This window comes from Haliotis rufescens, unplaced genomic scaffold (genome assembly GCF_023055435.1).
Source record: "Haliotis rufescens isolate VD_foot unplaced genomic scaffold, xgHalRufe1.0.p SCAF_13, whole genome shotgun sequence".
Taxonomy (NCBI): domain Eukaryota; kingdom Metazoa; phylum Mollusca; class Gastropoda; order Lepetellida; family Haliotidae; genus Haliotis; species Haliotis rufescens.
In genome coordinates this window covers 17,853,118-17,874,863 of record NW_025963813.1, presented here as the reverse complement: position 1 = coordinate 17,874,863, position 21,746 = coordinate 17,853,118, and the positions used below count along the sequence as shown (strand labels likewise).

Genomic DNA, 21,746 nt, shown 5'->3' with positions numbered 1-21,746 from the left:
ATGGGTTGCTGTAGACCAATTCTTACCCGGATCTTTACGGGGGAAGACAAGCATGGGTTGCTGTAGACCAATTCTAAGCCGGATCTTCACGGGGGGAGACAAGCATAGGTTGCTGTAGGCCAATTCTAACCCAGGTCTTCACGTGGGGAGACAAGCATGGGTTGCTGTAGACCAATTCTAACCCGGAACGTCACAGCTTATGACACCAAGAACATAGCTGGAACCAAATGTCATCGGGTCGAGGAAACCGGAGATTGACTGTTAGGAAAATATGTCAAATAAGCAGTACTCCTTAACAGTAATTCGTTAATCCGGCATTGAGTTACTCCGCAGGATTTCAGTAGGAACAGTACTCTCTGGAATAACGAGGTTTCAATGTACCGAGCGCATGGTGGTCATGGAACATAAATCAGGTGAGCTATAATTGAATCACTTATATAGAAGTCATTAAGAAATTACAGAAGAATGATATATGTGATCACGGGGAGAAATGGGACCTGATGGGTGCTGGGATAACAATTGTCCTATGACGTCAGCTTACTTCAGTGAAGATCGCCATGTGTGCGGACTGAACAAAAATATCTTATTTCTCTCTCCTTAAGGAAGAGAATATATGGATGTCAACTTCTTTATTACGAGGAACACAACGTTTCGGAGTATATGCTTATTCCTTCATCGCCGAAACGGTGTGTTCCTCATAATAAAGAAGTTGACATTCATATATTCTCTTCCTTATGTGAATCACTTCTAAATGCCTTTCAAAGACCTGATCTCTCTCCATAGTTCGTGATGTAATAAAACATTATTTCAAAACCTTTCAGCAGACATCAGACATTATTACATACTACTTTCAATTCATCAGACATTATGAGTGAGTGAGTATGGTTTTACGCCGCTTTTAGCAATATTCCAGCAATATCACGGCAGGGGTCACCAGAAAGGGGCTTCACACATTGTACCCATGTCGGGAATCGAACCCGGGTCTTCGGCGTGACGAGCGAACGCTTTAACCTCTAGGCTACCCGACCGCCCCTCAGACATTATGTCCAGAAAATGAAATTAATACATAACCAGTTATAAGTCAGAAAATGAGGGTGCTCCTGGAGTTGACTTTCAGTGAAGCTGATTATAGTCATGCCACTCTGACATTCACGAGAAGGTTGTTCACAGAGGGTCAGTCCAAACAAACCTGTCAACGACATCCAAGCACAGGAAGGTGACACAGGTTGTCTCCCCTTAATGCACCTGTCCCAGCTCCTTCGCTCGACGATAGTTGTCGTTGTTACACCACAATCTTTGACTTTCGGTACTGGCTATAGTTATGACAACAGTTGCAACTATAATACAAACAACATATTTCTGTTATTTATACTACTACACAAAAACAATTAAAAAATTGATGTGGTACTCTACCATCACACTTGAATCTTGTGAATATAGTCAAAGGGAAGCAACTCTGATTTAAAGCTAGGACCTCTCCCTTTCACCATTTTGAGGACAAATAATTTACGTTGACCTGTGCAAATAGCTATTCTCAACTTTGTCAATTACTCGGGTGTGTTATGTAGTTATGCCACTCTTTACATTTTTAATTAAAAAGTTTATTAATTACTGGTTTCTTCCTTTTCTACTTATAAAGATGGAATCGTGAAAAAATGTAAAGATTGAATTAAAAATGTGGTATGAGTTGGGTTGAAATAGACCGTAAGGTGGTCTAAAGTCGCCCTTTTAACACTTTATCAAGCTGACACGCTATGATATGACTGGAATACTGTTCGAAGCGGCGTTCGATCCAACTCACTCCCTTCTTGGCCGTGTGAATATTTAATTAATGATTATCTTTTGAAGTTTGATAATTTATAGGCACATTTAAAAAGAAAACTACTTTTATCATGAAAATTCGATATAACCGAGCTCGATATATCCGTATTTGATTTTTTATTTCCGGATTGTAAACAAGCTCAAGAGGATTCAGGTTTTTATTCCGGATAATGTTTTGCACATTGGTTTTGGCCTTACATCTGACAAGAGGGGTTTTCCTCAGAGAGATTGTCAAGTCTCGGTCAGTTGCACGCGAACCATGAATTTGGTTTATATTTGCTGAAACAGGTCGATTAATAAACGTTGGCATCTACGTGGAATTGACAAACTTTTTATTATCTTACTTACATGAACTATAATGGAATCTTTTGGCCAATGACGTTTTGATAATATTTCCATGTACTTTCTACAGCGGTGCACAACGGGGAAAATATAGTCCGCCGTCTTCAAGCTCCATACAGTGAAATACATAGCTAATCACTACCACCAAACGGACATCCCTGAAAAGTTTTAAAGTTTGTTTTCCATCGAAAGTTTCATGCCTCCGCTTTCTTCCAACGCATGATGCCATATCTATAATCGTCAATTCAAAGTTCACATTAATATAATTGACATGTAGACGCCCTGTGAAGATCCGGGTTAGAATAGGTCTTCAGCAGCCCATGCTTGCCGTAAAAGGCGACTATGCTTGATCGGGCGTTTAGACTCGCTGATTTGGTTGATGCATGTCATTGTATCCCATTTGCTTGGATCGATGCTCATGACATCAATCACTGGAGTGTGTGGTCCAGACTCGATTATTTACAGACCGCCTTAATATAGCTGGAATATTGCTGAGTGCAGCGTTAAACAACAAACAAACAAACAAACAAACAAACAAACAAATGTAGACTCCAGATAACGACTAATTGATTTCTAACTGATGTACCCTCTGTGTGACCGTGTGGTCTAACAGAAGCGACCCTGAAAATCCTTATTCCCCTCGTGATAAGTCTGCATTATATTACTATCTCACGCAAATATCCTTACGTTCGTGTTCTGTGGAAAATGTTGTCTAAACCAAGGGAGATAACTCTGACCATCTTACCAGCATCAAGGCTCACGGCCTCGGACACAGGATCCATTCCTTGTTGTCTGGAGGCAGAATAACTCGCCATACACCATATGCGCGGAGGAAAGTGGGGGAATGTTGTTACACAATCGGCAATATTCCAGTCGTACCGAGGCATCCTGTAAGGTGAGGTGAGGTGAAATGGGGTTTAACGTCGCGTCCAAGATTATTGCATTTATATAGCGACGTGCATGTACGTGTGTGTGTTTGTGTTGCTGCTTGTACAAGTCCAGACTGATGCCGATTTATAGTGCTAGCTCACTGAGATACCATGCCGCAGTTTAACATGAATACCCCACTCAGACACAGTATACTGACTCCGAGCCGACCAGTCCTTGTTTTAGCCCCTTAATGCCGAGCGCCAGACAGGGTAACAACAAGTACCATCTTTTAACGTCTTTTGGTATGACGCGGCTGGGGATAAACCCCGCTCTCCAGGCGGACGCTCTACCACTAGACCACGGAGGCGGTCTATTCTGTAAGTAATCGAGGCAAGACCGGGCAAACTAGTAATTGAAAGCATGTAACAATCCACGCTACAGAGATATCGGTTAAGTCCGCGAGTCTGGCCTTCCAACCCTCTTATAAGCCTGCTCTATATGGCAAGCATGGGATACTAGGCACTTACTCTTCCACGGAGTCCAAATGTTGTTCAACGCCGCACTCAGCAAACTCATTTTAGTTTCAGGTAACTTTGAACCTGGTAGAGGTGAGGTGAGGTGAAATGGGGTTTACCGTCGCTTTAAAGATAATTGCACGTATATAGCGACATGCATGCACGCGCGCGCGACACGGCACGGGACATACTGGGTAGGTTTATATGGAATGTGTGTTATTTGACGCCGCACTGTTCCAACTTTGACAGCGGCTTGTAAACCAGTGATTGATATAATGAGCAACGATTCACGCCGTCGGGCAATCAACCAGTTACCAGCCAGAGCACGTGCACCAGAGCCACAGTCACCTCGTAACACAAGCATACCCTGCTGGGGACCCATGTTAATGACAATCCGAAACACCACTACTACACGTATAACAGACGCAATGGCCGTGATTGCACTGTTTAAGCTCTAATCTCCTACAGGACAATCTAATTAAAATAAGATCTTAGTCTCGCTACCGCTAAACAAAGGTCTGAGGACATTACGGGTTATGTCAGATAGACCTTCCAACCGACCAATCAGAGCGTCACTTACCACATCACGAGAGTGGCAGTCGGAATTAGTTTTCTAATCATGCAACATCGAAAAGGTCAACATGGGGTGTTCCGAACGACAGTTACGGGCTGTACGAATGAATCCGTCGAAATCATCGTCTGTCTCTCGCTTCAATGGGATAAACATTTGAACGGAAGAAACTTCGACAAAGCCCATGGGAAATACTGTCATACAATCTCGGCCATCTATTAGACATTCCAGAATGTTCTTTTGTTCAACCTCTAAATTTTTCATCGAGAACTTTTTCAAATTATTTTTCAAAGCGTAGTCTGGAATGAAAGTCGCCAGTTTGAAACTCGTGTCGTATAGTTGGAGAAAGATACTTTCTGATTGGCTAATGGCGTTAGTTATTTGATTGGTCGTTCTGACGTGACCTGTAATCGGATGTCCTGAGATCTTTGATTAGCGGTAGCGGGAACTAAGATCTGATTTTAATGAGATTGCATTAAGGAAGATTTCATATACCACTGGACCCACGACGTAATGCGATTGGAGGTAACGGCGACTAACATAATGAAACACAACGAGCTTCACTTTTTAGATATTGGATAAAGTTTTATCCCTGCACAGTTTAAGCAGGTTTCTTTTAATCTGAACTCATTGAAGAGTCCTTGTAATATCCTGTAGCGTAATGGGTTATTTTATAATATCTCAAATTCAATTAAGGAACGCGTAGAAAAAATGTATTTGAAGAAACTTGACACATCCTGGAATTATGTTGTTAATTTTAGAGCACATGTCGTGTTTCGAACATTGGGTTAATCGTGTAGTACTCACTGAACAGCGGTCCAGATGAATTATTTTAAATAATAATGTTGGTGGGGTGGGGTTTAACGCAAGATTACTGCACTTATATAGCGACGAGTGTGTACGTGCGTGTGTTTTCTTGTACCAGTAAAGACTAATACCGATGTAATAGTGCTAGCCCAGTGAGATACCATGGATATGAATACCCCACCCAGACATAGCATTCTGACCAGTCCTTGTTTCAGGCAGGGTAACAAGTACCATCTGTCAAGGTCTGGGTATCGAACCACCGACTTTCGGCTCTCCTGTCAGACGCTCTGTCCACTAGACCACGGCGGCGGTCTTAAGTAATGAAGAAGTATTACCATGCCCTGTGTGAATGATTGGCTTCCAAATAGAACGTGAACAAGATCCATCTCCACGTCATATGACGTCGACGCAACCCAAGAGCCCGGATGTGCAAGGGCTTCATACAGCGTGTGACACATTCGTTGGGCTTTCGGTGGGGAACGAGCTATCAATGTACGGAGCTTTAGTTGAAATTTTCACTTCCAGTGACATCACGATCAAAAGCGTGCGTCAATGGTTGAGTGCTTTGGATTTAACGCCGCTTTGAACAGTACTGCTGTTGCACCACGTCGTGTCATCTCGAAATAAAGAATTCCATGTTTACCACTTTGATAAAACCACGAGCACTGGTATGGTGCTGACAAGAATCATAATCAGGAGAATAATTTAGATCAACCCAAGATCATAGGATTCTCGCACACCTAAGGGACACAACTCTATGGACAACGAATGACGCTGCAAATCTTTATTGAGATGGACACGATAATGGTACATTTGTGTTACATCTCTTGGTAATCTGGAAGATTTTAACGCTTAAACAAATATATAACATACACAGCTCGCCCGAATATCCACATTTCGATATAACGCCACACCTTTCTGTAACGTGGGGCGTTGTGTCGAGATCAGCGTCATTCCAAAGGTGCTTTTACCATAAAAATGTATCGGTGAAACATGTTCTATAATACAGAGTTACCGTGAAAAAGACAAGGGTAATAAAGAGGAGCGCTATAACGAGGATTTAACTGTCGTGTCTTGTTGCATAAACCACCGCAATGGTAAGCAGGGGGACACTCGCCATTTCGCAAGAGTTGTAATTCTCGATAGTTGCGAAGAATCACTCGCATGGAATATTTCTTGAAATGGCGCCTTCTGTTCCCTATGGAGGAAAATCTATCGGTTTCATTCTCTTTTTAAAAACCATGACGAAAATAGGCACTGAGCGACAGTCAAGTCAATACACTTCACCCAAAAAGTAGCACATTTAAACTATATTAACCCTTTTTTTTCTCTAAGACTTTTTAATGTCTGAGTGTTTTTCTTGTTAAGATGAAGAAAATTTAATTACTCGTCATTGTAGGCATTGGAACGAAAGGCGTTTTAGTGGCGTAACCATAGCAACTTGATCTTGCGACTCAACTTCAGACTGACATATGAGATTTTTTCTCCAGCTGAGAAATAAAACGCCCAGAACGGGAAGTGTGTTCTAAAGTTTTACCACATGGAAACACGCAGACTTGAATGTGACATGCGCAGGGAGGTGGTTGGGGTATATCCGGTAGGTTGTTATAGTGAGGTCATTTCGACTTTTGGAAGGGGGAATACTATTTATAAGGCACTCAGTGTGTTTACATTGTTACGATGCCAGGTTTTTGTGCGTGTGTGATTAAACTACTGAAGCTTTAGATAAAATTACACCGACGAATACATAACAGTTACACTGACAATCGCACAAGGACTTATTTCAGCAGATGCCTTGGGCCCACAACGGTAATACACAAATAACATAAATATATTGTCAATATATATAATACAAGAATTAGTGCGACAACGATGATGTTGATGCTGCTGCTGCCGCTGCTGATGATGATGATGAGTTTGTTGGATTTATCGCTGCTTTTAGCAATATACCAATACTATCACGGCGGGAGACACAAGAAATGGGCTTCACACATTGTACCCATGTGGACAATCGAACCCAGGTCTTCATCGTGACGATGAACGCTTTAACCACTTGGCTATCCCAACGATCCGATGATGACGATGATGATGATGTTGATGGTGATGATGGCGGTAGTGGAGGTGATGATGATGATGATGGTGGAGGTGGTGGTGTTGATGACGATCACGATGATAATGTTGATAGTGATTGTTGTGGTAAAGATGATGATGTTGATGGTGATGATGGCGGTAGTGGAGGCGATGACGATGATGTTGATGGTGGAGGTGGTGGTGTTGATGACGATCACGATGATAATGTTGATGGTGATGGTGGTGGTAAAGATGTTGATGGTGGTGGTGGAAGTGATGACGATGATGATGAAGAGGAGAAGGAGGAGTAGGATGATGAAAGAGCCACTGCTGCTGAAGCATCACTGATGCTCATAGTCTTCTTATTTTGTGTTAAACCTGCCATGTTTCTTACTTGCTGAATTAAAACTACCAGCTCTCACAAGGCGATGTCGGAAAACGCTGAAAAGCAAAACCATTGTCAGTGATGGCGTGAACAGCTAGTAATGGACATAATATCAGTTACAGTTTAATTGGACGCGACATAAACCATGCATATCTGAATTAGAATGTGAAATGCTTTTCCCACGTTGTTCCACTGTCGAAACGGAAACATTATTCAAACAAAGGGAATTTGGTTTCAGGAAACTTGAACCCGTACAGAACTTACTGGATCGCGCTGTGCAGCATATTTATTCTTTAACTCTGCTGAAATATTCCAGCTATGACGGCGGTCTGTAAATAATCGATTCTCGACCAGAAAAATAAGTTGTCGATATATTGCGTACAAAGACCCGCACCGTCGGTGACAATGATGATGATGATGATGATGCTGGTGGTGGTGGTGGTGGTGGTGGAAGAAAAGACGATGCTGATGATGGGGGGGGGGGGGTGATGCGATGGTGAAAGTGATGACGCTGGTGGTGGTTGAGGTGATGATGACGACGACGACAATGATGGTGTTGCTGGTGATGAAGATGATGGTGGCGACGACGATGGTTATTGTGGAGGTGACGGCGGCGACGACGACGACGATGATGATGCTGTACTGTTCTGGAAACATACTGTGGTACTTTACGCAATAACTTTACGTAGTTATGCGGGGATTCGCGCGGAACGCGTTTTGTGCGAACCCATGTATACAGTTAGCAATACGTTTTTAATTATTTCTCGCGAGTTCTTTGTAGAGAACATGGCTCTAAACTGGTACAGGTTGCAGCGTACAGGTACATTATTACAGTCGAAAAAGAAGAAAGGAAAGCCCTCTGGTGGGTCCACGACATACAAGACGGGAGCCTCCAATAACCTGGTCATAGAGATGGAGAGATGTAACACTTCCGGCTGACCAGAGAGCAACACTTTCTACTCGGCATTTCCACATGTTCTGGCGCCACTTTTTTTTTATGTGGGATGTATTTCTATAATGACGTCACTTTCAGGATTTCCCATGTTGTCAGTATGCAAATTCGTTTTGCCGCATCTTCATCCGCATGAGAAAACGCAGCCCCTTCTGGACATGCGGATTGGTACAACGAATTTGACCTTGTTTCATTCTTTGGAGGCATTCTGCGTAAGCATGCTGCATAAGAATCCGTACGTGTGAAGTCCCAGCTTAAAGCGGTACGATTGAGGAGTTAATGCAGAACGATGGCGGACTTCATGCATACGACTGAGGAGTTAATGCGGAACGATGGCGGACTTCATGCGGTACGATTTAGGAGTTAATGCGGTACGATGGCGGACTTAATGCTGTACGATTGAGGAGTTAATGCGGTACGATGGCGGACTTAATGCGGTACGATTGAGGAGTTAATGCGGTACGATTGCGGACATAACACGGTACGATGACGGACTTAAAGCGGAGCGATGGCGGACTTTATGCGGTATGATTGCGGAGTTAATGCGGCGCGATGGCGGACTTAAAACGTCACGATGGCGGACTTAATGCGGTACGATTGCGGAGTTAATGCGGCGCGATGGCGGACTTAAAACGGTACGATGGCGGACTTAGTGCGGTACGATTGAGGAGTTAATGTCAAGTACATTATCTCCATCTTCTAATAATAATGACCTGTTTCCAGGGTCGTAAAAGGGTCAGCTTTCAAACATCTCGCGATATTATTGCGAAATTACAGTCACCATGGATTCATAATCCGTTTACTGAGAGAGCTGACCAAGTGTACTCAAGAACTAGTATGGGTTCCAGTCGCACCTAAATCAAATCAACATGATATATTATTCAGAAGCTCCGAATACAAAGCCTCGCCCAGCTTATGTAGAACTGTCAGAACCATCAGGAGTTCTACCGTGATATAAACACATACGCAATCAGAGCAATATCCCAATACAGCCGAGCTTTGTACAAGTCCCAGGCGTATGCCTCCATTAGACTGACGAGATTTTGGAAGGTGAGCAGACGACACTTTCACCTTGTTTTAACTCTCGTCTGCCCGCACGATCCGAGTTAATCGCTATTTTTATGTGTGGAGACGTCATCTAATCTCCCAGAATTCCCTGGGTACTGAACAAACATCGTGTGTGGAGGGGACATAAGTGCAGGAAGTCCCTCGTCGGCTACATCCGGGTTATATCTTGTTATCTTCCTCCCCTGGACAACCATTTCTCCTTGCCCGGATGAGAGTTATCTCCCTTAGCCCCCCTATTAGCTTCAGGCGTTTAATTTGCGGTCAGTGCCACCACTGGCTGAAGGTGGTAGTAGACTATTTTTCTTTCAAGGGCTTGGGTAGCTTGTTGCTTTTCTTAAACCCGGATATTTACGTTTTCTTAAACGCTATTACAGATTCCGACAACTTAGGGATACAGAAGTCCGATGGTTTCAGACGCCGACCTTATCTGCGCTGAGGTGCGTCGATTCTTAACGCACAGTTATTGTTGCAGTAACCTAAACAGTTATCTCCCTTATGTCTATCTCCATGTTTGACAATTGATACAGTAGTATTCCATGAAATTGTTGGTTTGACTAGATACAGAAATCCTCGGAGACGTCAAAAGAATTTCGAAATAAAACTTAAGACTTTGAAATGAAAAGGATTCTTTTTGTAATTGACTAGTCTCCCTTGTCCAGGTCCGCTTTGAAGCCTCACGTCATGATCTATTTATAGAATTATTTGATTGATCATGAGTTACCTCCCTGTCTCTGGGTGAAGATTTAAAGTCTTTGAAGTGTTGCGAATATCCTGTTATACGAAGTCAAATCCCCGTCTGCAAACAGATACCCTTAGCCAGACGGCATCTCATCTCTCACTGACGGCTGGGTGATTTAGATATAAGCTGTAATTCTTCTTTTATTGGCGGTAGTCATCATCCAAGTTTAGGCTAAATGGAATTTCTCTTTGAATGGGAATAATGAGTTAATTCTATTCGCAGACGAACCAAAGTTTTTATTTGGGCGTTATAACGTTACTTTATTACATAATCAGTTCCCCGTCAAGATCCCAGGTTAGAATAGGCCTTCAGCTACCCATGCTTGTCGTAAGAGGCGACTATGCTTGTCGTAAGAGGCGACTAACGGGATCGGGTGGTCAAGCTCGCTGACTTGGTTGACGCATGCCATTGTATCCCAATTGAGTATCGATGCTCATGATGTCAATCACTGGATTGTCTGGTCCAGACTCGATTATTTACAGACCGCCGTCATATAGCTTGAAAATTGAGTGCGGCGTTAAACAACAAACAAACATAATCAGTATTGACACGTTTCAACCAATTGCCGTTCATTAGTGACATTCAATGAGGCAGATGCATTGAGGCACATCGTCCTGGTTTCGTAATCACGACTCGTCCCTTTCCGTAATACGGTCAATCCGAAAAGAAACGAGTTGTCCCGAATGTAATGGGTCATAATGGAGACAGTATTCAAGACGAAATAACAGTTAGCCGACATCTTGACAAATCTATCCATGTTCGAATAGTCCCGTTTCAATTATCAACGTACAGTTTCAATATTTACCCCTTTGCTGAGAATTGCGTGAGTAAACAGTCACAAGTCAACAATGATACAGTAACATTCGTGTACATTCGTGCAAACCCGTGTACAATCGCGTACATCTGTGTACATTCGTGTACAGTCGCGTACACCCGTGCACAATCGTGTACACCAGTGTACATTCGTGTAGACCCGTGAAGATTCCGGGGTAGAATAGGTCTTCAGCAACCCATACTTGCCGTAAAAGGCGAATAACGGGATCGGGTGGTCAGGCTCGCTGACTTGGTTGATACATGTCATCGATCCCAATTACGTGGATCGGTGCTCATGATGTCAATCACTGGATTATCTGGTCCAGACTCGTTTATTTTACAGACCGCCGTCATATAGCTGGAATATTGCTGAGTACGGCGTTAAACAACAAACAAACAAACAAACAAACAAACAAACATTCGTGTTAAATGCGGTTCTTGTTCATAAAGCCCTTTATAGTTATTCCTAAACAACGTAACATGATTACACACTATAATATAAAGGTGTATGTCTAATAGAATGTTCTAATGTTATCAGATATGCCAACCAGAAATCCCGCTGATCAAACGTCCGTTAATATCCAATATGATACACTCCTATTTAACACCATAACCCTCCAGGGCGTTGTGTCTTTGTAATTCAAGAACGCTAAAAGAAGAACGAGAATGGCGCAATGGTAAGATCAGGAGACCAGAATACTATCTGATGTACGTCATTAACACACTGGCGTTAGACGAACAAAGACATAGCCTTACAGGCCAGAATTTCGACCTGTTAATCCACTCCTCTCTTAATCCATTATCCTATCTCTCATCCTTTGGCCCTGTGTTATTCAGGCCTTTCAGAGAGGCTTTTAAGAAGTCCCTCAAAGTACTTTGGTCAGCCGCTGTAATTATTCAAATTGAAAGGTAATCACCGAACTACTTCTAACATGGTGCGAAGGCGCGACTCCAGTGTCTTCTATGAGGTCCGCGCGATCAATAAGCAACGAGCCCTCGTCAAATGTTCAACTCCTCTTGCAATCTTTGGATGTTTCCTCTTATAAAGGCGAGTTTTAAAATGAGATTTTGATGCCTACTTTGAAACCGACACATGTGGGCTTCCACATTAATCAGGTACAAGGGACATGAAATAGACCATGAACGATTAATTCAACTACAATGAGTTCTTGATAACTTACAAAGAAAGAGTTATCACTGAGGTGAGAGTTTGGACAATTATGGACACAGTTTTATAATCATGACATTTAACTCCCGTACACAACTTACTCACAAAGTCATGGACGTCATCCTTGTTACGAATCAAATGTCAATCTTGACATACTGATCAAAGTCAGACTTAATGTAAACGGGTGCCGTTTAAAATAGCAATTCATCTATTCAGCGACTGAGTGTATGGATGAGGAATTAAAGCATGAGACAGCTGTATCAACCGGACCCGCGTGGTAAAGAGGGGTTGAAGTTGGAATACCAGTTACTACCGGACCTGCCGGAGGGTGGACACATCGGACAGTTGGAAAAACATGAATCTCGGAAACACTCCAGGGTCGAGTGAGTGAGTGAGTTAAGAAGAGAGGGATGGTTTAATGCCGCTTTTAACAGTATTTCAGTTTTTGGGAAAGCCCGAAGTAACACAGGTTACAGATGTTTGGTGAAACCTACGAGCACAGGTATGGTGCTGACAAACCTAAAAACATGATCAGGTCGAACTGGGATTCGAACCCTGGTTTCTGGGACGCCTAAGGAAGCAGCTCTTCACAGCGACATTCGGCGCCTAAGACGACTGGGCGACCCATGTCGCCTCCCTAGTATAATGAGTGAGTGAGTTGGGTTTGACGCCGTTTTAACATTATTCCAGTTATATCACGGCGTGTCAGCTTAATGTGGGAGGAAAGCCCGAAGTGATGCAGGTCTTGGACGTTTACCACTTCGGTGAAACCCACGAGCACGGGTATGGTGCTGACAAACCTAGAAACATAATCGGGGCGAACCGTGATTCGAACCCACAATCGTAGGTTTCTGACGTGTCAGGTATAGTATTTCATACATCGACATTATGTCCATCTAATGATGACACACTAATATACTGATACGATGACATTCAAGTGATGACACACTGATATATCGACACAATGACCTTCAAGTGATGACACACTGACCTTCATGTGATGACACTGACATGCCGACACAATGACCTTAAAGTGATGACACATTGATATACCGACACAATGACCTTCAAATGATGACACACTGACACGATGACCTCCAAATGATGACACACTGACATACCGACGCAATGACGTTCCAGTGATGACAAACTGATATACCGACACGATGACCTTCAAGTGATGACACACCGACACGATGACCTTGAAGCGATGACACACTGACCTTCATGTGATGACACTGACATACCGACACAATGACCTTCACGTGATTACACACTGATATACGGACACGATGACCTTCAAGTGATGACACACTGACATACCGACACAATGACCTTCACGTGATTACACACTGATATAACGACAGACTTCTGTTATTGGTGTTGACATAGTGACAACAAATGACTACAATATATTTTATATGCGTGGATTAAAACAGTATTGACACCGGTTATTATAATTATACCTTCTCAACTTTTAAATGACTTTCATGAATCAACAATATGACTTTCATGTAGCAACAAAATCAACATGTAGCACTGTAACGACACAATGGCTATTATATGAACATAGTGATAGCGGTTACATGAGGATATATGCTACGTTAACAAGGGAACCAGATTCAACTATTTTATTTAAGGCCGAAATTATGGTTCATATTGCTACATGCCAAAAAAGCGAGATTCCTCTATGTAAAGTCACTGAGTCGAATTGTTTGAGGCTTCAGACAAAAGTTTCAGTTTTTCAGAACATTTATGAAAACTCAATTTCCGGTGTATGTAGTCGTGTTAATTGTGGCTATTATATCGGTCCCATTATATCGACCCATGATTCGAATGGCATCCTCTGGCAACGACAGCGAACAGCATGTAGCGGTACAATGCTCGTTATGGGCCATACCCTTTTCTCTTCAGGCCCCGGCCCAGTATTTTTTAACTTGTGACAAGCTTAAGGTAGCTTTCTACCAAAATATGAGATTTATTGGCTTCGCTTTGTAAGAAAACGAACCTCGCCAAACGTGCCAAAAAATTAGTTTAATGTTCACAAATCACGCACATGCCCAAATGTTAGTTGAGTAAGTAGGATTTAGCATAATTGATTTTACCAGATGCGTGTTGAGCTTCTGGCATGTACCATTTGCTGTGAGTTGTGACATGCAAGCTGTGATATGTGAGCTGTGACATGCGTAATGTGACATGTGTGACAAATTGCCCCAGTGTGTAATTCACTGTGTGACTTTGGCGTGCTCCCGCTATTCCTTAGATAATAGGAGAAGCACATGTACGCATTGACATTTTTTGTTTTGAATTTATTGACAAAAACATGATTCTTCAGTTAAAATCTAAGATATATCGGTTTATTCATGTATACTACTCACATGATGTTAAAGAACACGCGACTCTTTCATATTACTATTGTTAATATGTCATGCTATGACAGATTAATACAGTAACTTAGTATTGATATGGAAGAAACTTCTTTTGAGAAGAATACGTTTATAACTTCATATGTCATACCCCTCAGAGGGACCAAAAACACCCGTATCTTAATAGTTTAGTTGAAATCATTCCAACACAAAAGAAACAGGGGAAAACGAAATACAATTGCTGCAAGTTTTGATACAAGGAAATAAACTTGATTCCTTGGTCCCGCGGTGCCGTTGAGCGAACGAGACTGAAATATGTTTCTTCATACACAGACTGGTTCTTGGTAGCTTTTGCGTTGCGTTATCTTTATGATGTGTAACGAAGCATGACAAAGATATATTAGACGACATTAATAAATCCTCTTTCCATTAGTTTTATTTCGATATTTTCATACATGTTGGGTTTTGTTTGTTTGTTCTTTAACGAGGTACTCAACAATAATCCAGCTACATGAACCGTAAATAAATAATGGATTGCGTCTTTAAGCAACTTTACATGAGTTTTACGTTTAGTTTATAGTCGTAAAATGTAAATGAAAATGAAACTACAAACCTCAAGGAAACTACAGAAGCATGTTTCGGATTCTAGATGCCGACTGGGCCTTAGGTCGTCTGAAGTATCTCTCACGAGCTCAAAGTCCAAAATCTATAACAATTCATTTCTGTTAAAAGATATAACACCACCCATCGGAAAACCCATCAAGCTAATTACGTTCATTGAATAAGGTGAAGATTTACGTTACCTACAGGGTGAGAGATGGAGATACGGTGGCTGGAAGAGGAATCACCAGGCTGCTATTGACCAACACACAACAGACTTGGGAGGAAATGGAACACATCATTGGGATGGAATTTATATTACTCTGGAAAACATCTCATTTACGAACCGGCTGAAAGAACTGAACAAAAAGTACGAGTCTGCTTCAACGGATATCGGAGTGAGCGATCGTGTGATGGCTTCGTAGATGGTCTGATTTTGAGGAATTTGAAAAGATTGGAACAGGCTAGGGCAAGTACAGGGTGCCACAGAGCCTGGTGCCAGAGTACAGGGTACCACAGAGCCTAGTGACGACAGGGTGCCACAGAGCCTGGTGCCAGAGTACAGGGTGCCACAGAGCCTGGTGCCAGAGTACAGGGTGCCACAGAGCCTAGTGCCAGAATACAGGGTACAACAGAGCCTAGTGCCAGACGACAGGGTGCCACAGAGCCTGGTGCCAGAGTACAGGGTACCACAGAGCCTGGTGCCAGAGAGTCAGAGTACAGGGTACTACAGAGCCTGGTGCCAGAGAGTCAGAGTACAGGGCACCACAGAGCCTGGTGCCAGAGAGTCAGAGTACAGGGCACCACAGAGCCTGGTGCCAGAGAGTCAGAGTACAGGGCACCACAGAGCCTGGTGCCAGAGAGTCAGAGTACAGGGTACCACAGAGCCTGGTGCCAGACGACAGGGTACCACAGAGCCTGGTGCCAGAGTACAGGGAACCACAGAGCCTGGTGCCAGAGAGTCAGAGTACAGGGTACTACAGAGCCTGGTGCCAGAGAGTCAGAGTACAGGGCACCACAGAGCCTGGTGCCAGAGAGTCAGAGTACAGGGTACCACAGAGCCTGGTGCCAGACGACAGGGTGCCACAGAGCCTGGTGCCAGAGTACAGGGTGCCACAGAGCCTGGTGCCAGAGTACAGGGTACCACAAGCCTAGTGCCATAGTACAGGGTGCCACAGAGCCCAGTGCCAGAGTACAGGGTACCACAGGCCTAGTGCCAGAGTACAGGGTGCCACAGAGCCTGGTGCCAGAGTACAGGGTACCACAAGCCTAGTGCCAGAGTACAGGGTGCCACAGAGCCCAGTGCCAGAGTACAGGGTACCTCAAGCCTAGTGCTAGAGTACAGGGTGCCACAGAGCCTAGTGCCAGAACACAGGGTACCACAGAGCCTGGTGCCAGACTACAGGGTGCCACAGAGCCTGGTGCCAGACTACAGGGTGCCACAGAGCCTGGTGCCAGAGTACAGGGTACCACAGAGCCTGGTGCAAGAGTACAGGGTGCCACAGAGCCTGGTGCCAGAGTACAGGGTACCACAGAGCCTGGTGCCAGAGTACAGGGTACCACAGAGCCAGGTGCCAGAGTACAGGGTGCCACAGAGCCTGGTGCCAGAGTACAGAGTACCACAAGCCTAGTGCCAGAGTACAGGGTACCACAGAGCCGAGTGCCAGAGTACAGGGTACCACAGAGCCTGGTGCCAGAGTACAGGGTACCACAGAGCCTGGTGCAAGAGTACAGGGTGCCACAGAGCCTGGTGCCAGAGTACAGGGTACCACAGAGCCTGGTGCCAGAGTACAGGGTACCACAGAGCCAGGTGCCAGAGTACAGGGTGCCACAGAGCCTGGTGCCAGAGTACAGAGTACCACAAGCCTAGTGCCAGAGTACAGGGTACCACAGAGCCGAGTGCCAGAGTACAGGGTACCACAGAGCCGAGTGCCAGAGTACAGGGTACCACAGAGCCGAGTGCCAGAGTACAGGGTACCACAGGCCTAGTGCCAGAGTACAGGGTACCACAGAGCCGAGTGCCAGAGTACAGGGTACCACAGAGCAGAGTGCCAGAGAGTCAGAGTGCAGGGTGCCACAAGCCTAGTGCTAGACTATAGGGTACCACAGAGCCTAGTGCCAGAGTACAGGGTACCACATAGCCTTGTGCCAGAGTACAGGGTACCACAGAGCCGAGTGCCAGAGAGTCAGAGTGCAGGGTGCCACAAGCCTAGTGCCAGACGCAGGGTATCACAGAGCCTAGTGCCAGACTACAGGGTATCACAGAGCCGAGTGCCAGAGAGTCAGAGTGCAGGGTACCACAAGCCTAGTGCCAGAGTACAGGGTACCACAGAGCCTAGTGCCAGAGTACAGGGTACCACAGAGCCTAGTGCCAGACTACAGGGTACCACAAGCCTAGTGCCAGAACACAGAGTACCACAGAGCCTAGTGCCAGAGTACAGGGTACCACAGAGCAGAATGCCAGAGAGTCAGAGTGCAGAGTGCCACAAGCCTAGTGCCAGACTACAGGGTACCACAGAGCCGAGTGCCAGAGTACAGGGTACCACAAGCCTAGTGCCAGAACACAGAGTACCACAGAGCCTGGTGCCAGAGTACAGAGTACCACAAGCCTAGTGCCAGAGTACAGGGTACCACAGAGCCGAGTGCCAGAGTACAGGGTACCACAGAGCCGAGTGCCAGAGTACAGGGTACCACAGAGCCGAGTGCCAGAGTACAGGGTACCACAGGCCTAGTGCCAGAGTACAGGGTACCACAGAGCCTTGTGCCAGAGTACAGGGTACCACAGAGCCGAGTGCCAGAGAGTCAGAGTGCAGGGTGCCACAAGCCTAGTGCCAGACTACAGGGTATCACAGAGCCTAGTGCCAGAGTACAGGGTACCACCTAGCCTTGTGCCAGAGTACAGGGTACCACAGAGCCGAGTGCCAGAGTACAGGGTACCACAGAGCAGAGTGCCAGAGAGTCAGAGTGCAGGGTGCCACAAGCCTAGTGCTAGACTATAGGGTACCACAGAGCCTAGTGCCAGAGTACAGGGTACCACATAGCCTTGTGCCAGAGTACAGGGTACCACAGAGCAGAGTGCCAGAGAGTCAGAGTGCAGGGTGCCACAAGCCTAGTGCAAGACTACAGGGTATCACAGAGCCTAGTGCCAGACTACAGGGTATCACAGAGCCGAGTGCCAGAGAGTCAGAGTGCAGGGTACCACAAGCCTAGTGCCAGAGTACAGGGTACCACAGAGCCTAGTGCCAGAGTACAGGGTACCACATAGCCTAGTGCCAGAGTACAGGGTACCACAGAGCCTAGTGCCAGAGTACAGGGTACCACAGAGCAGAGTGCCAGAGAGTCAGAGTGCAGGGTGCCACAAGCCTAGTGCTAGACTATAGGGTACCACAGAGCCTAGTGCCAGAGTACAGGGTACCACATAGCCTTGTGCCAGAGTACAGGGTACCACAGAGCCGAGTGCCAGAGAGTCAGAGTGCAGGGTGCCACAAGCCTAGTGCCAGACGCAGGGTATCACAGAGCCTAGTGCCAGACTACAGGGTATCACAGAGCCGAGTGCCAGAGAGTCAGAGTGCAGGGTACCACAAGCCTAGTGCCAGAGTACAGGGTACCACAGAGCCTAGTGCCAGAGTACAGGGTACCACAGAGCCTAGTGCCAGACTACAGGGTACCACAAGCCTAGTGCCAGAACACAGAGTACCACAGAGCCTAGTGCCAGAGTACAGGGTACCACAGAGCAGAATGCCAGAGAGTCAGAGTGCAGAGTGCCACAAGCCTAGTGCCAGACTACAGGGTACCACAGAGCCGAGTGCCAGAGTACAGGGTACCACAAGCCTAGTGCCAGAACACAGAGTACCACAGAGCCTGGTGCCAGAGTACAGAGTACCACAAGCCTAGTGCCAGAGTACAGGGTACCACAGAGCCGAGTGCCAGAGTACAGGGTACCACAGAGCCGAGTGCCAGAGTACAGGGTACCACAGAGCCGAGTGCCAGAGTACAGGGTACCACAGGCCTAGTGCCAGAGTACAGGGTACCACAGAGCCTTGTGCCAGAGTACAGGGTACCACAGAGCCGAGTGCCAGAGAGTCAGAGTGCAGGGTGCCACAAGCCTAGTGCCAGACTACAGGGTATCACAGAGCCTAGTGCCAGAGTACAGGGTACCACCTAGCCTTGTGCCAGAGTACAGGGTACCACAGAGCCGAGTGCCAGAGTACAGGGTACCACAGAGCAGAGTGCCAGAGAGTCAGAGTGCAGGGTGCCACAAGCCTAGTGCTAGACTATAGGGTACCACAGAGCCTAGTGCCAGAGTACAGGGTACCACATAGCCTTGTGCCAGAGTACAGGGTACCACAGAGCAGAGTGCCAGAGAGTCAGAGTGCAGGGTGCCACAAGCCTAGTGCAAGACTACAGGGTATCACAGAGCCTAGTGCCAGACTACAGGGTATCACAGAGCCGAGTGCCAGAGAGTCAGAGTGCAGGGTACCACAAGCCTAGTGCCAGAGTACAGGGTACCACAGAGCCTAGTGCCAGAGTACAGGGTACCACATAGCCTAGTGCCAGAGTACAGGGTACCACAGAGCCTAGTGCCAGAGTACAGGGTACTACAGAGCCTAGTGCCAGAACACAGGGTACCACAGAGCAGAGAGCCAGAGTACAGGGTACCACGGAGCAGAGTGCCAGAGAGTCAGAGTACAGGGTACCACAGAGCCTAGTGCCAGAACACAGGGTACCACAGAGCAGAGAGCCAGAGTACAGGGTACCACGGAGCAGAGTGCCAGAGAGTCAGAGTGCAGGGTACCACAGAGCCGAGTGCCAGAGTACAGGGTACCACAGAGCAGAGTGCCAGAGAGTCAGAGTGCAGGGTACCACAGAGCCTAGTGCCAGAACACAGGGTACCACGGAGCAGAGTGCCAGAGAGTCAGAGTGAAGGGGACCACAGAGCCTAGTGCCAGAACACAGGGTACCACAGAGCCTGGTGCCAGAGTACAGGGTACCACAGAGCAGAGTGCCAGTGTACAGGGTACCACAAGCCAAGTGCCAGAGTACAGGGTACCACAGAGCCTAGTGCCAGAGTACAGGGTACCACAGAGCCTAGTGCCAGACTACAGGGTACCACAAGCCTAGTGCCAGAGTACAGGGTACCACAGAGCAGAGTGCCAGTGCACAGGGTACCACAAGCCTAGTGCCAGAGTACGGGTACCACAGAGCAGAGTGCCAGTGTACAGGGTACCACAGAGCCTAGTACCAGACTACAGGGTACCACAGGGCCGAGTGCCAGACTACAGGGTACCACAGAGCCTAGTGCCAGAGTACAGGGTACCACAGAGCCTAGTGCCAGAGTACAGGGTACCACAGAGCCTAGTGCCAGAGTACAGGGTACCACAGAGCCTAGTGCCAGAACACAGGGTACCACAGAGCAAAGTGCCAGAGAGTCAGAGTGCAGGGTGCCACAGAGCAGAGTGCCAGAGTACAGGGTACCACAGAGCCTAGTGCCAGAGTACAGGTAACCACAGAGCCTTGTGCCAGAGTACAGGGTACCACAGAGCCGAGTGCCAGAGTACAGGGTACCACAAGCCTAGTGTCAGAGTACAGGGTACCACAGAGCCGAGTGCTAAAGTACAGGGTACCACAGAGCAGAGTGCCAGAGAGTCAGAGTACAGGGTACCACAGAGCCGAGTGCCAGAGTACAGGGTACCACAGAGCCGAGTGCCAGAGTACAGGGTACCACAGAGCAGAGTGCCAGAGAGTCAGAGTACAGGGTACCACAGAGCAGAGTGCCAGAGAGTCAGAGTGCAGGATGCCAGATTGCCAGAGTACAGGGTCCTAGAGTGCCAGAGTGTGGACATGGTCACTGCAAGATAGATCTCTTTACAAGGAACAAAACTCTTTAGAAATCTGTATAATGGGTACCTGGAGGGTTGTTTGTTTACAGACGGACATTACTGGTTGATGTCAGTCTGAGTTTCCGTGACTGCTATCGACGTTACCACTCTCGTGTTGGCTTGCTCCGCTCCTGCCCTAGAAAGCATTTGAATTCGTTGAATTATACAATCTGCTCATCATGTGATGAAGTCTGATGTAGTGTTGACACGACAGGCATCCACCCCTGGACACCATCCAGTAGTTCCACAGAATATTTCACCATCAAACGAATTGGAAAGTCAATGAACATCATCATGAGATAATGAAGGCTGTTGCTGAAGCTGTGTTCTGTCATGTTGATGAGGCAATCGCGTTCTGGACACCAGATAAACTTGACAAAACGTTTTGATTGGCGTGTTTGATATCGCAGCATGATTTCCAAACAAATTCGAAATTCCAGTGATACTTTCCACGTGCTGTAATGTTTAACGTCAAATGACCCCCGATTAAACAGCTGCTCTGTTAAAAAGTACCACTACACTCAATCACTCTAAAAATAAATTAAACATCTCCTCTTTCATAATTATTAAACTGATGCTACTTTTCTGTAAAAAGGTCTAATATGAAACGACCCCTTCATCGCCATTTCCTTGTTTCCCACGTAAAATGAAATGCCGTCCAATATAACGTTCCGTATTATTCCCACTTTTTATTCAGGTAATTCCAAATCTAGGAATTGAGCAGCGGATTTTGCATCAGGTAGTATTGATTTTACAAACGCTCAAATGGAATCTATTTTT

General features: G+C 45.9%; 2 protein-coding genes across 2 annotated transcripts; both read left to right on the top strand.

Annotated features, from left to right (window-relative positions):
- The first annotated feature begins 12,367 nt into the window (after window positions 1-12,367).
- LOC125378865 (glutamine-rich protein 2-like) lies at window positions 12,368-16,957 on the top strand. The gene is made up of 3 exons (XM_048394848.1): window positions 12,368-12,504; window positions 15,551-16,220; window positions 16,361-16,957. The coding sequence occupies exons 1-3, from the start codon at window positions 12,368-12,370 to the stop codon at window positions 16,955-16,957; spliced, it is 1,404 nt and encodes a 467-aa protein (XP_048250805.1).
- A 587-nt stretch (window positions 16,958-17,544) lies between these two features.
- Window positions 17,545-20,946, top strand: LOC125378864 (periaxin-like). Its single transcript, XM_048394847.1, has 6 exons — window positions 17,545-17,619; window positions 17,983-18,282; window positions 18,864-19,085; window positions 19,264-19,563; window positions 19,712-19,933; window positions 20,611-20,946. The coding sequence occupies exons 1-6, from the start codon at window positions 17,545-17,547 to the stop codon at window positions 20,944-20,946; spliced, it is 1,455 nt and encodes a 484-aa protein (XP_048250804.1).
- The last annotated feature ends 800 nt before the right edge of the window (window positions 20,947-21,746 follow it).